Genomic DNA, 14246 nt, shown 5'->3' on the forward strand with positions numbered 1-14246 from the left:
TTGGTTTGTGAGGTGCTGGTTTCTGTGGCTTGACCTCGAAACCCTCCTCTGAAAGTTGTTTTGCGAAGTGTGCCAAATGTGCCTCTGCCCTGCGGGGTATAGAGTGCGCCCATGGCTTTGGCTGTGTTGGTGTCCTTCTTTAATTTTTCAATTGCAGTGTCCACTTCCGGCCCAAACAATTGCTGTTCATTAAACGGCATATTGAGCACTGCCTGTTGTATCTCAGGTTTGAAGCCAGATGTGCGCAGCCATGCGTGCCTCCTTATCGTCACAGCAGTATTTATTGTTCTTGCAGCTGTATCTGCTGCATCCATAGAAGAACGTATCTGGTTGTTGGAGATATTTTGTCCCTCTTCAACCACTTGTTGTGCTCGTTTGTGGAATTCTTTGGGGAGGTGCTCGATGAGATGCTGCATCTCGTCCCAATGGGCCCTGTCGTATCGCGCTAGGAGTGCTTGCGAGTTGGCGATGCGCCACTGATTTGCAGCTTGTGCTGCAACCCTTTTCCCAGCTGCATCAAACTTGCGGCTCTCCTTGTCCGGAGGTGGTGCGTCGCCTGATGTATGCGAGTTGGCTCTTTTACGAGCTGCTCCTACGACTACTGAATCTGGTGTCAGTTGTGATGTAATAAAAGCAGGGTCTGTGGGCGGTGCCTTGTATTTTTTCTCCACCCTTGGAGTTATTGCTCTGCTTTTAACTGGCTCCTTAAAAATCTAAGTTATATGGGGAAGAAAATTCCAGGGCAACAGAGCGCTCACGAAGTCTCCCACTTGAGTATGAAAAATGACCCTATTTAAGGTACGGTGGGCTGTTTTGTTTTCACACATTAAAGATGAACATCCCATCCCGAAGACTCCAGTGAAATCTTAATTTTATATTCATTTTTGTTAAGATTATGTTAGTTTCAGATTTCATTGTACTGACTTAATGTTTATGATTTACGTGTGCCTTGGTCTTTGTATCGAGTTGTCAGTGTCTTGGTTGACACGGTTTTTGGGGGGAAAGGGGAGATCCTCCTAGACCTGGAGCAACGTACCTTAAGTAGGGTCATTTTTCATACTCAAGTGGGAGACTTCGTGAGCGCTCTGTTGCCCTGGAATTTTCTTCCCCATATAACTTTGATTTATTGTGCTAGGGTGAGCTGCTCTGAACTCCTATACATTAATACGCTTATTCTTTCCAACTATGGATCGCGCTAGGTTGGCGGCAGATCTATTTGGTGACACTGTTTCTACTAAGGACACCCTTATATCCAATCCCTCTGGCAGCAGACCGGGTAGGACGGGATTACGGGATAAATTTATTAAACTTGAGAGACTAAAGAAACAGGAGGTTTCTAAGTGGTGGGATGGGGCCACATTGAAACATTATGTTAAATTAAACAGAATACCTAGAGGTTTAAGATCTCATATATTCCCCACATTTGATGATTTAGACCCTGATCTATTAAAAGAGTGGGAACAGGAATTGATTTCGAGCTCAATGAGACTTATAAATATCCTAATTGAGAACTCCGATAGGAAGGTTAACAAACTACAGGCAGATATCTCTGCTCTAGAGAATGAAATTAAGGAATTGAACATGGAGGAGGCAACTGCCAAAAATTATGCAATTCTAAATGAGATCGTAACTCAACATGAGATGGAGGTTACACGTAAAAAATCACGTAAACTGAAACGGGATGAACAGGATTATACAAGTGGTAGAGTCTTTACATTCTCACGAAAATATGATCATTTAATTAAGGGAGCGGGTTGTGTCCAAACACGACAAAATGATTCTCAGTCATCACTAAGCAATATTTCAGTCAGTAACAGTGAGTCCAGTGATGTCTCCAATACGTCAAGACAGGATGTCACGAACCAACAAGGTGATTTATCTTTTTTAGCCGAGGTTCGGAGGATCAGGCAAGGTCAGTGGGAATCGAACAGACGTATGGAAGACCCCGCAAAACAAGGAGGGGGAAGAGAGGGGGATCACACAGTAGAAAAAACAGGAATGGGCTGTTTTGTTTTCACACATTAAAGATGAACATCCCATCCCGAAGACTCCAGTGAAATCTTAATTTTATATTCATTTTTGTTAAGATTATGTTAGTTTCAGATTTCATTGTACTGACTTAATGTTTATGATTTACGTGTGCCTTGGTCTTTGTATCTCCTTAAAAATCTGTTTAGCGTGCCTTAGCATTCCCGGGAGCATAGGAAGGCTTTGATAATGGCTGTGGGTGGAGGACAGGGTGTTAAAGAGGAAGTCATCCTCGATAGGCTCCGAATGTAGCGATATATTATGAAATTGGGCTGCCCTAGCTACCACCTGTGCATATGCTGTACTGTCCTCAGGTGGTGAGGGTTTAGTTGGGTACGCCTCTGGGCTATTGTCCGATACCGGAGCGTCATAGAGGTCCCATGTGTCCTGATCATCTTGGCTCATGGTGGTATGAGCTGGTGATTGTGGTGGAGTCTGTGCCGGTGATACATGAGTTGACGGTGGTGGAGAGGGTGGTGGAGTTACCTTCTTTACCACCTTTGCTTGTGGTGGCTTGTCTTGTTGCTGGAAGTCAAGTTTCCTTTTCCTTCTGATTGGGGGAAGAGTGCTGATCTTCCCTGTACCACTTTGGATACAGATCCGCTTTTGCGTGTGATCTACTTCTGTTGTTTGTAATTCCTCCTCTAATCTGTGTCTTTTTAGTTGGGAGGACAGTGATTGTTCCTGTGAGTAGGAACTGGTTTTTGGTTCAGTTGCCGGGTGTTTTGGCACCGAAACCGTGTCTTTAGTTTTTTTCGGCTCCGACGAGATCTTTCTTTTTTTCGGTGTCGTGCCCTCCCGGTGCCGACCATCTTCGGTGCCGCTGTCTCTGTGGCGAGCAGTTTCGGTGCCGCTGTCTCTGTGCCGAGCAGCTTCGGTGCCGCTATCTCGGTGTCGACCCTTTTCTGCACCACTCTCTCGGTCCCGAGATTGCTGCGTGCCTGTGTCTCGACCTGAGTCGGACGACTTCGGCACCAGCTCGCCCTTTTTCGGTGCCGATGGACGGTCACCAACTTTATGGGTTAAGCCATGGCCTGTTGGCAGTGGCGTCCCCTGGGCTTTCTCTGTTTTTTCGTGTGATCTTTGTTTCGACGTCTTACTCACGGTTGGTTGCTCTTCGACGTCGAACTCTTCGGAGTCTGAATCGGGGATGGAGAATGTTTCTTCTTCCTCCTCCTCGAACCTTTGTTGTCCTGTCGGCGTGGACGCCATCTGCAACCTCCTGGCTCTTCGGTCTCTGAGCGTTTTTCTCGACCGAAACGCGCGACAGGCCTCACGTCTCCTCCTTGTGCTCGGGGGACAGGCACAAGTTACAGACCAAATGTTGGTCTGTATAAGGATATTTACTGTGGCATTTAGGACAGAATCGGAACAGGGTCCGTTCCATCAGTCTCGATGTTGCACGCGGTCGGGCCGACCAGGCCCCGACGGGGGATCGAAAATACCCCGAAGGGCTACCGGAGCTCTTTAAGGTTCGGTGTCGATTTGCCCTAACTATCCCGATACCGAACGAAACAATACAGACGAATTTTCCCGAGATTCTGACTAACTTTCCGACCCGAAACACGGAGCGAAAAGGAACACGTCCGAACCCGATGGCGGAAAAAAAACAATCTAAGATGGAGTCGACGCCCATGCGCAATGGAACCGAAGTGGGAGGAGTCCCTCGGTCTCGTGACTCGAAAAGACTTCTTCGAAGAAAAACAACTTGTAACACTCCGAGCCCAACACCAGACGGCGGACTATGCACAGCATGTGTATCTGCAGCTACACATGCCACCGAACACTGGACTTCTTTGCTGATGTCCTCCACTTTTTGCCCCCTTAGAACTACTAGATGCTCGTTTTAGACTCTGACAATACACTGAGGTGAGTCAGGAGAGGATTGTTTAGAACTCAGAACGTCAGCCCCACCACTTCCCCGGAGTACTAGGACGCTGATCCCCTCCTGGGCCCTCCCTGCACCTGTACTCTGGGTATCGGACCCCTTGCAACAACCAACGCGTGTTGGTGGTCCCATCCGGACTCCAACATCCCAAAGACAGACCTCCCATCGAGAGAAGAGACTTCACAAGGCCAGCATTGAGAGTTTTACCGGGTCACCAATACAAGGAGTAAGCCTCTGACTGCTGCAACCAGACACCAAAAAGCAACTCTGTGCCCAGGCCCCACAGCTTGAATACAAGTGAACCTACGGTGCCAGTGGGGTCCAGAGATCCTCTAGTGCAAAGACCCCCCTCCTGCCCCCCCACACCACTATCCATCCATTGGTTTGGCCGGACTGGTCCCCCAGGCCCCACCTGCAGCCTTTTTCTGCATGGAAACAGAGAACCGGAAGGACCTCTACCAACGCAACCCTGACTGACAAAGCACCACTGCACGAGAATCCCCCCAGCCTGAGTATCAGTGAACTGATGGTGTCCCTGAGTACCAGAGACCCTCGAAACTTGAGCCCCCCTTTGGGTTCAGCCGGATTGCTCCCTCCCAGTCTATGCTTGCAGCCTATTTTCTACAGGGTCGTTTCCCATTAAAGTGAATGGGGCACCCAATACTGAAACGTACCTCTGCAACCGAATGCCCCTGTGATACCAGAGGTGACCTGTTGGTGCTGCCTTGGACCGTACCTCATACTCACCTTAAGTCCAGGAAAACAATTCTGTAAGTCGTTGCTAAGTGAACCTATGCAGTATAGGTTTATTCCCTATAGGATAACATTACCACTTGAAGCCCACAGTATTTAATTGTGACTTACAAACTGATAACTCAAAAAGTGCTTACCCAAATAAGAAGTTCTTAGTGTTATAAATATATAATAATAAGTGTTATTTTTCTAAATTGGGGTAGATCTCCTTCTTGAGTATAATTTATTTAGTCTGAGTAGTCTACAAACGTGCAACACTCCCCTCTGATAAGCTTAAGGCTGCTCGACCACGCTAACACAAAGAGAACCTTCAGATTGTTAAGGGATACCTGGAATCCTTATACAGAATACCCCTTTTTGGTATACTGTATAAAGAGCCAGCTTCCTATAGCATCTTAAATACATTCAAAGTTCAGTAGCTTGGCTGGTCACTAACAACTAAAAACGAGAAGGCACGTGAGATGTTATTTTCCTCACAGTTGGAAACATCTACTGGCTGCCCATTGTATGTACATGTGATTTTAATTACCCTCATAATTCTAATTATATCACCCAGAAGGACCATCATCTTTACAACAAACATAATGAGAAAGTATTAAAGTTCACAGAGGCTCCAAAACAGGAACTCCTGCAGCGGTACATTTTAAGGAATATGGATAGATCTCACCGTAGAACAAACCACAATGGTATATTTTCCTATGATGCTTCTGGTATAATTAATTACTGGCTATTATCATCTAAACCTAAAGGCCAAATTAATCACAGGTGCTCTGGTAGTGGAAGGGTTTCAAAGCTCAGGCCATTTCTTATCTATTCACGCTTTAAATAATGTTCATTCAATACTGTCCTTAATTGGATATAGTATGTAGCTTAACTTAGAGGGGCACTCACCAGAGTAAACAAAATCTTTACATTCCTGTAATGTGTGTTAAAGCCTTCATGCCATGGAGGTAAAAATAATGAAAAAGATCTTGAGACATCTGGCAAATGCCATGACCATTTGGCAGGAAGAATTATACCCAGTCTGCCCGTCATCACCAAGAGGTCAAGAGAATGAAAGTGATGGTCGTGTAAATAGAGAAAAAAGAAGGTTCTTCAGCTTCCTTCCTTATCCTACCCCAGTTACTATGGTTATTACAGTTTGCATGGGCAAGCCAATGTAATATTGAGAAGGTTTGGAGGGGTTTCCCGCTTGACACAGTGAGCATGGCTTCTGGCTGGATGTGCTTTCAGTGGTTTAAAATACTCTTGCTCCATAGCACTATTCAATGTAAAAATAGATCTCAAGAAAGTTAAGAAATGTTCTCACATGGAAGTTCCCTCAAACGGAAACGGTGATGAAAGCCTGGAAACAATACTAATGGAGTGTGCTCCAAAATTCACTTGACTAGCATGAGGGTATGGCATTGTCTACAGGATCCATTTTGGAAACATAATCACAAAAATATTCTGTTGCAGTCGTGGATAGGGAAAACTGAAAGATGCACGAACATTAGACTATCTAGAGAAGATATTGGGTCACCCAAGACAAGCCAATTAACCTCATGCATGTCTTAGCACAGTCTGTCCAGCATGGAGTCACTACTTACGGTTATAGTAGCCCTTGACAGTGCAGACCAGACTGAAGAGCTGGATCACCCAGCAGAAGCTGCTCTGCATCTGCTTCACAAACACACAAGAAAGCAGCTGTGGGGAATACAGAAAACAATGCAGGTTAATCACTGACGAAGGACATTGATGATACTGATGCTGCCATCTGTAGCATTATGTGATTTACTACAATCCTTGGTAGCTTGATGTCTACAAGTGTTAGAGGGCAAAGAAGAGCAGAAGGAAGACACATTGAACAATGGTCCCAGAACTGATGCTCACACAAAGAACTAATTGTATTACCCCTGTAGCTTATGCATGTGCCAGTTCTTCCTACGGAGGGACTTAGAACAGATGCAGCGTGACATGTCAGATAGGCCCAGTATTAACCTCTCTGCTTCACCAAGTATATAAATAAATGTCCTTAAAGATACCCAAAGATTCAGATACAAAAGGCAACTGAAAAGAAATGGGATAGAAATGGGAAGCAGTAAAATGCCTGCTATGCATTTATTCAGCATCTGGTGCTGTCTTCTATGGCACTAAGGCACTAATATTCTACACAAACCAGGGTCCTGTCCTCCAGTTAATTAGGCATAGAAAGTTGTGGGAAAGGGCAGATTTTAATACCCACTGGCAGTAGTCACCAGGAGAATATTTTCTAGGTTTCTTTCTAATGGATTTGTGACACTGTACCTTAAAGAATAATGAAGTAACTAAAATGGTAGATGCTGTGGTAAAACACTATGCCTGGAATCTCTCTCAAGAACGACTACTGAGTTAGACAGTCAGTGACAAGAGGACAACCCTACTTCTTACCGAGAGCATGTTCTTGGCGATGATGACTGCAATGTTGTAAAAGATGAGGCAGTCCCAAAGGGCAAGGCGCACTTTCAATGGCTTCTGCAGCATGGCTGTGCCAAACAGGAGAAGGTAGAAGCATGCCAGCAAGTAACCAAGGCCAAAAATGCTGATTCGGGTGGCCCCAGTAACAAACACCACAGCCAGAACAAACCAGTACAGGTATCGAAACACTACCACTTTCAGCATGTCCAGGTAAGACCTGCAACAACAATAAGTACCACACTCAACAATGTGATCACATGTTAGACAATAAAAGCAGAGCAGATCAGAACTACAGAGTGGAGATGTCCCACGGCCAACAAAGGAGAGAAATCTTGACATTCTTTCCTCAATGCAAGTAGTAGCGTGCCCACCTGCAGTTGATAAAGTTTGGCACTGGGTAATGCCGGTCTTTGGAATCGTCCAAAATGTCCACATTCTCGCCACCTGTAGTGTACCATTCCTCCTTTTTTTCATCAACAAACACCTTCCACTGCAGAGAAGCGCAAAGCAACAACAGGAAATCATCTGCAGATGTAGAAGAAGCAATGTGAAGGAAAAGTCTGACGCAGTTACAGCAGCCAAGGTAAAAGGTTTACTATAGGAAAGAAGCCTTAACACACACTGCACCCTACTTATTCTAAAGCCCTAAAGCCATGGCTGTGGAATACTTCACTGAGACTAATTTTCTCTTTGTTCTCCAGATGCAACTGAAAACTACCTCTTACTGAAATCTCTTTGCAATAGCTTAATCAAGCCAGGAATAACTGACACCATGCAGTTTGTATTGTTGTACTGTACTGTACTAGAAGCTTCACACAATTTCAGGCTTTATGAAGCCACTGTGCAAATTATTTTCAATTTATAAACAGGTTGCCTAGTTGTGGCCAGATTAGTAGACTAGCCTTCTTCACACACTTGAAATCAGCGAGATACTAGTTAGGCTTGACGTTTCTTACACCTCTATTTCATCATGATAGTATGGGACAATAACCAGTTCATTACTAAATACAGACAAACGCACAACAAAGATTGCACGAAGTGCACACACACGCATGCAAAATAAACAACTCTGACAAAGTTGCTCAGTGGATTAACTGCAAACATTTGTGTGGGCTTACTGGTCACAAGTTTGAATCCTGACAGGATGGAATAATTTCTTCATCCTTATTGATGTTGACAAACTGAGCCTCATCTGATTGGTGCTTTGAAATGGTCAAACTGTAGTAATAAGAGTTGTATGCAAGACTAATAACTTCAGATCACTTACAACATTAAAGATTGACAAGTGAAAAAAAACACATATGCCCTTTGTGGGTGAGAGGAACTTGGATATAGTAGACCCCGGACCTAGATGTCAAGCTCTTACTTACTGAAAAGGTTTGTTGAATTCGGAGGAATGTAGAAGTCTGGAAGGTACATCCACTTGATGAGCGCAGAGTTGATTGGGATGGAATGCTTCCACCGCCAGGGGTAATCTGAGAAAACAGACAAGATGTCAGCAGTAGCTTACTTGAAGGCCTCCCATCAGGCTAAAGTGTATTTGTCAAAAGCATCAGACATAATGCAAGAACGAATATCTGTATAGCGATAACACATCTAGAAGAGATCCACTATGACAGCAGAACAAATTCTGGTCAGTGTTTAATTTCCAAACAAAATTAAATGCAAGGGCCTATGTTTTTCTTAAGAGCCCAGTGATGGAGTAGCTACATGCAAGTATTGCTAAATATTAAGGTAGCTTAGAATGGATTCCACCCCATGCAGCTTTCTTCCACCACCTTATACTTGCTATCTTCTTTAGTCAATGTTTTCAACTTTGCCCATCGACCCTGGCATGGACAAAACCAATCTGCTCACTTGAAAAATACCCCTTCTATCCCCATCTTCAAAACGAAACATAGCATACTAACCTTCAAAAACTACTTTAATCAAATAAACAGTAGTATAGAAGATTGATAAGGAAGGTCAGGATGCATGGCTTTGTTAGGACCACTCTTTACCACCCATTCCATACACACTGAGAAGTCTCAAACAAAATGGTAACATTTATATCACCCGTAATGCTGAAGGATTGTCTCTGAACATCACATTGGACCATGATACAGGTTCTCACATTGCATGGATACCCAAGGATTTTACTGCTACATAATAAATACAAATCTATGCAAGAAAACTTTAATGATCAACCCTGTTTTTCAAATGTCCATGGGGAGGCGTGACGCATACCTATGCAGAGAACAGGGGGCATCCCCACACACAGCAGATACTGGTAGAGAGTGAAGAAGAGGAGAAAGAGGCAGTACTTCGGCCAGAGTTTGGCGATGGCTTCCCGCCGGCGCCGTGTCAGGATGACGACTAACCAGCAGCCGTGTATGATAACCATGAAATTCATGCGTTGGCCAATCACATTTACTGTTAACAGGAAGCAGATCTGTAGGAATCGAGAGAAAGAAAGATAACAATAGTCAAATGCATTTGGGAAAGAAAGCTCGATACAAGCACAGACCAATGACTGAAGTAGTAAAGGAAAACTCAAGAGAATGGCGACAGAAAGAGATTCAACCTGGAAATAGAAGAGGAGCATAATCATCACGAAAATCAAGAGACATAAGATTTTTTTGTTTTTTTTTTTAAATCAGTTGGTTTGTTTTCTTGGATTGCACTCAGCTAGATTCTGGGTAATATGGGAGCTTCTTATAATGCATGTCTTTAACTAACCTCCAAGCCAAATTTGTAGAAGAAATAGTTCATGAAATATTTGGCACAACTGAGGATTCCCTGGTCTAGCTGCTCACGTGATACACCCTCGAAGATAGTTTGGGTGCCGGGTGGCAACAGCTGGTAGCGCTTGCGGTAATATTCCTGGTGGCGGTAAACAATTGCCTCAAAAACCAGCAGCATGAGCACCAACAGGTGATTCTGTGGAAAGATAAGTTTAAATTATTTGGAGAATTGTTTGCTTGGGTGCTTCACTGGATTGACTTCACCTTCTAGAAACTGACACGCACACACTGACGACAGACTAACCAGACAGGCCTCTGCACTGAAGCAAGACTGTCTTCACAGAGCGCACCAGGGAGGAGCATGTCAAACTGTCAGGCAGAGACCTTCCAATAGCTCAGTGGGCAGAGACCTATTAGCTCATGGGGAGACTATATCTAGTGAAAACAAGGCTTAACATTCATTCAACCTCAAAATGGGAGCACTGGACATGAAACAGACAATCAAAACAACGTCTTTGTGCTGTGTTCTAATGCTAGGCCTGCACATTTTACATAAGAAATGCAAAATGTATTTTCCTGTAGCATTTATTTTTCACTTTTAGCCATCTATACACTTATGTATGTGTCCCCTCACCCCAAAACATCTGCCTTTGCTTTCAACAGCTACGCAAGGGTAGAGAATAGGGTAGCCATGCAGAAATAGCTTCACCTAAACTCAGCTCCTTGGGGTGTGATATACCTGGGTGTCCCATCCATCACTCCACCCGGTAACCAACTCTCCCCCTCCTACCCAGATTTTATTTTTAAATACCTGCAATCCTCCCAGCTTCTTACACCACCCTGAAAAGTAACCCTCCTCCTCGTAAATGTACAAATATAATACCTGGCTCCTACCACCCATCACCTTCAGCATATAATATGCCCCTCCTACCCAGCCTGAAAGAAACGTGGCCTCCTGCCACCCACCTTTACCACCGTTTGCATTCAACATTACTCCTTGGGCAAAATTAGAAATAAAACTGACCCTTTTCCACTCAAATCTAAAGGAAAGAATTGGCCCTGCTCATGTGTTACTCTTTCAGCGCAGGCCAGGAGTGAGCCTCACTGACATGGAATGTGAAGGTTTGTAGAGGATGGGCACTACCCATGTTCTCCATGTGATCTTAGAGATGCAGGAGAGCTGTAAGAAGGCAGATGATATTGTCCGCTACCACTCCACCATTGCGCTCAGGTCTCCACAGACTCTGGCTGGGCAGGGGAACACAGGCGACGCAAGCACTTGACTTAGTGAAGTAACAATAATGGGAAACAACTTTTATTTCACAATGTTGCTACATCACAGCAATGAATAACCAGATTCCAAATCAGATTATTCATGAGAAAGACGGAGTGCTGTACATAAAGTGATTTTCGCAAGATTGTACTATGTGGCTCTCATTCCAAGGTAAGACAGACTTGACCAGTAACAGGAGGAGGGATAAAGAGTTCAGTGGGCAAATGATGACTCCCTTAGTTTGCCTCGGATAATTTATTTGCAACAAGCTGGCAAAATGTGCAGTTGGAATACGCCCCAAACATGAAGAATCACAATGGGATGATGAAACACTTTCCCCTGTGATTCCCCATTTCTAAATGTGCTCTTTAATTCATAATCATCAGGGAAATTTGTAATTTTGTTGGTGGGGTGCAACATCAGATCTCCTCCTGTAATCTGAGTGAGAGCCTACACAGGAAAGCCAAGAGTAGAACCTCTGCCATGTGGTTGATAACAATGTAGCCAAATAATACATCCCCTCTAATGCTCAAGTCTCTGACCTCCTAAAGGAGAATGAGGCAATCCAAATCTTATCACATAATACTGCAATCACAATCACCAGCAATTATAGTCTTAGTCATCAGTATAAATGTAACCATAGTGATTGGTTACAACACAACCATAGCCATTCACAATAATACAACCATCGACCCGGAGACAGAAGGCATAGTACAATATAGATGGCAGTGATAGTAGGAGCTTAGCTATTGGTAAAAGTATAACTTTTAGCATTAATACATTCACAGTGATCTACGATAGTATAACCATAGTTATCAGCAACAGCTTAACCATCTGTAATACTACAACTTCAGCCATTAGTAGTTACAGCAATGTATCCGGCAGTAATAGGGCCACCTTAGCCACGCCTAAATGCTCAATCTAGGCCACGTGTTGAAGTTCAGATGTCACCATCAATAAGAGTACAAACATAGCCTTTGATAACCATACAGCATGTGCCTTCATCTGCACACGTGAAGCCATTTTACAGCCATATTCATCAATAACAGTCCCATTGTAATCATTAATACTATACCATTTACCAGAATAATAGTACAACATACAGCATCAGAAATAGTACATCTTTAACTATCATAATAGTACAATCGTAGCCAGCTGTGTTACTCATACCATAGCCAATGCTAAAAGTGCCACATTACCCAGCTGCAATAGTGCCACTGGCAACAGCAACACATTTTACTTGGATATAGTACAACTTTCCCATGGGTGAGCACATAACTTTTGGTGATAATCCCACCATAACCATCAATAATAGGTACCACTTTACATTAAAAATAGTATAACCCAATCACTGGCTATCACCCAGCTCCTGCCATCACTACTGTCTCATAATAGTACAGACTGTGCAATCACTGTTAGAGGCATATAGGAAGCCCAGTGATAGTGTACACTGCACAACCCTGCCAGAGCTTAGTAGTCTTAGCACACCCCCCACCTATAAATTACAGTAGTACCATGGTCTTTTCATCGCATCATGCAAAGCACAGATGTAGCACATTTCTATACATTCTCCCAGCCCACAGTAGCAGGACAACCTGTAGTCTGCCTTACTCAAAATCCCTGCAATTAAATTAGCACATTCTTTCCATCACTGCTAAAAAAAAACACAGTAATTAGCATATGTAAGGAAATGCCTCCTTGGCATGGTTACCCCCTGACTTTTTGCCTTTGCTGATGCTATGTTTTGAATTGAAAGTGTGCTACCAGTGTTCTTTCCCTAACCTGTACTTTTGTTTTCACAATTGGCTCACCCTGGCATCCAGGTAAGTCCCTTGTAACTGGTACCCCTGGTACCAAGGGCCCTGATGCCAGGGAAGGACTCTAAGGGCTGCAGCATATCTTATGCCACCCTGGGGACCCCTCACTCAGCACAGACACACTGCTTGCCAGCTTGTGTGTGCTGATGAGAACAAAACGAGTAAGTCAACATGGCACTCCCCTCAGGGTGCCATGTCAACCTCACACTGCCTATGCAGTATAGATAAGTCACCCCTCTAGCAGGCCTTACAGCCCTAAGGCAGGGTGCACTATACCATAGGTGAGGGCACCAGTGCATAAGCACTGTGCCCCTACAGTGTCTAAGCAAAACCTTAGACATTTTAAGTGCAGGGTAGCCATAAGAGTATACGGTCTGGGAGTCTGTCAAACACGGACTCCACAGCACCATAAAGGCTACACTGAAAACTGGGAAGTTTGGTATCAAACGTCTCAGCACAATAAATGCACACTGATGCCAGTGTACATTTTATTGTAAAATACACCCCAGAGGGTGCCCCCTGAAACCTTAACCAACTACCCGTGTAGGCTGACTGGTTTTAGCAGCCTGCCACACTCGAGACATGTTGCTGGCCACATGGGGAGAGTGCCTTTGTCACTCTGTGGCTAGTAACAAAGCCTGCACTGGGTGCAGATGCTATCACCTCCCCCAGGCAGGAGCTGTAACACCTGGTGGTGAGCCTCAAAGGCTCACCCCCTTTGTTCCAGGACCACAGGGCACTCCAGCTAGTGGAGTTGCCCGCCCCCTCCGGCCACGGCCCCACTTTTGGCGGCAAGGCCGGAGGAAATAATGAGAATAACAAGGAGGAGTCACTGGCCAGTCAGGACAGCCCCTAAGGTGTCCTGAGCTGAGGTGACTCACTTTTAGAAATCCTCCATCTTGCAGATGGAGGATTCCCCCAATAGGATTAGGGATGTGCCCCCCTCCCCTCAGGGAGGAGGCACAAAGAGGGTGTAGCCACCCTCAAGGACAGTAGCCATTGGCTACTGCCCTCCCAGACCTAAACACACCCCTAAATTCAGTATTTAGGGGCTCCCCAGAACCTAGGAAACTAGATTCCTGCAACTTAAGAAGAAGAGGACTGCTGAGCTGAAAAACCCTGCAGAGAAGACGGAGACACCAACTGCTTTGGCCCCAGCCCTACCGGCCTGTCTCCCCCCTTCGGAAGAAAACTGCTCCAGCGATGCTTTCCCCAGGACCAGCGACCTCTGAATCCTCAGAGGACTGCCCTGCTCTAAAAAGACCAAGAAACTCCCGAGAACAGCGGCCCTGTTCAACAAAGACTGCAACTTTGTTTCCAGAGGAGCA

General features: G+C 44.7%; 1 protein-coding gene across 4 annotated transcripts in view; it reads right to left on the reverse strand.

The window, feature by feature from the left end:
• Positions 1–14246, reverse strand: part of PIEZO1 (piezo type mechanosensitive ion channel component 1 (Er blood group)) — a 742509-nt gene that overhangs the window by 225331 nt on the left and 502932 nt on the right. For all 4 annotated transcript variants that reach the window (XM_069215849.1, XM_069215848.1, XM_069215845.1 and 1 more), the window contains 6 exons: positions 9824–10024; positions 9332–9536; positions 8476–8580; positions 7477–7630; positions 7079–7322; positions 6259–6355 (listed from right to left, as the gene is read on the reverse strand). In XM_069215849.1, the coding sequence (XP_069071950.1) occupies positions 6259–6355; positions 7079–7322; positions 7477–7630; positions 8476–8580; positions 9332–9536; positions 9824–10024 (1006 nt within the window). The remainder of the gene's footprint in view (positions 1–6258; positions 6356–7078; positions 7323–7476; positions 7631–8475; positions 8581–9331; positions 9537–9823; positions 10025–14246) is intronic.

This window comes from Pleurodeles waltl, chromosome 12, assembly GCF_031143425.1.
Source record: "Pleurodeles waltl isolate 20211129_DDA chromosome 12, aPleWal1.hap1.20221129, whole genome shotgun sequence".
Lineage (NCBI taxonomy): Eukaryota > Metazoa > Chordata > Amphibia > Caudata > Salamandridae > Pleurodeles > Pleurodeles waltl.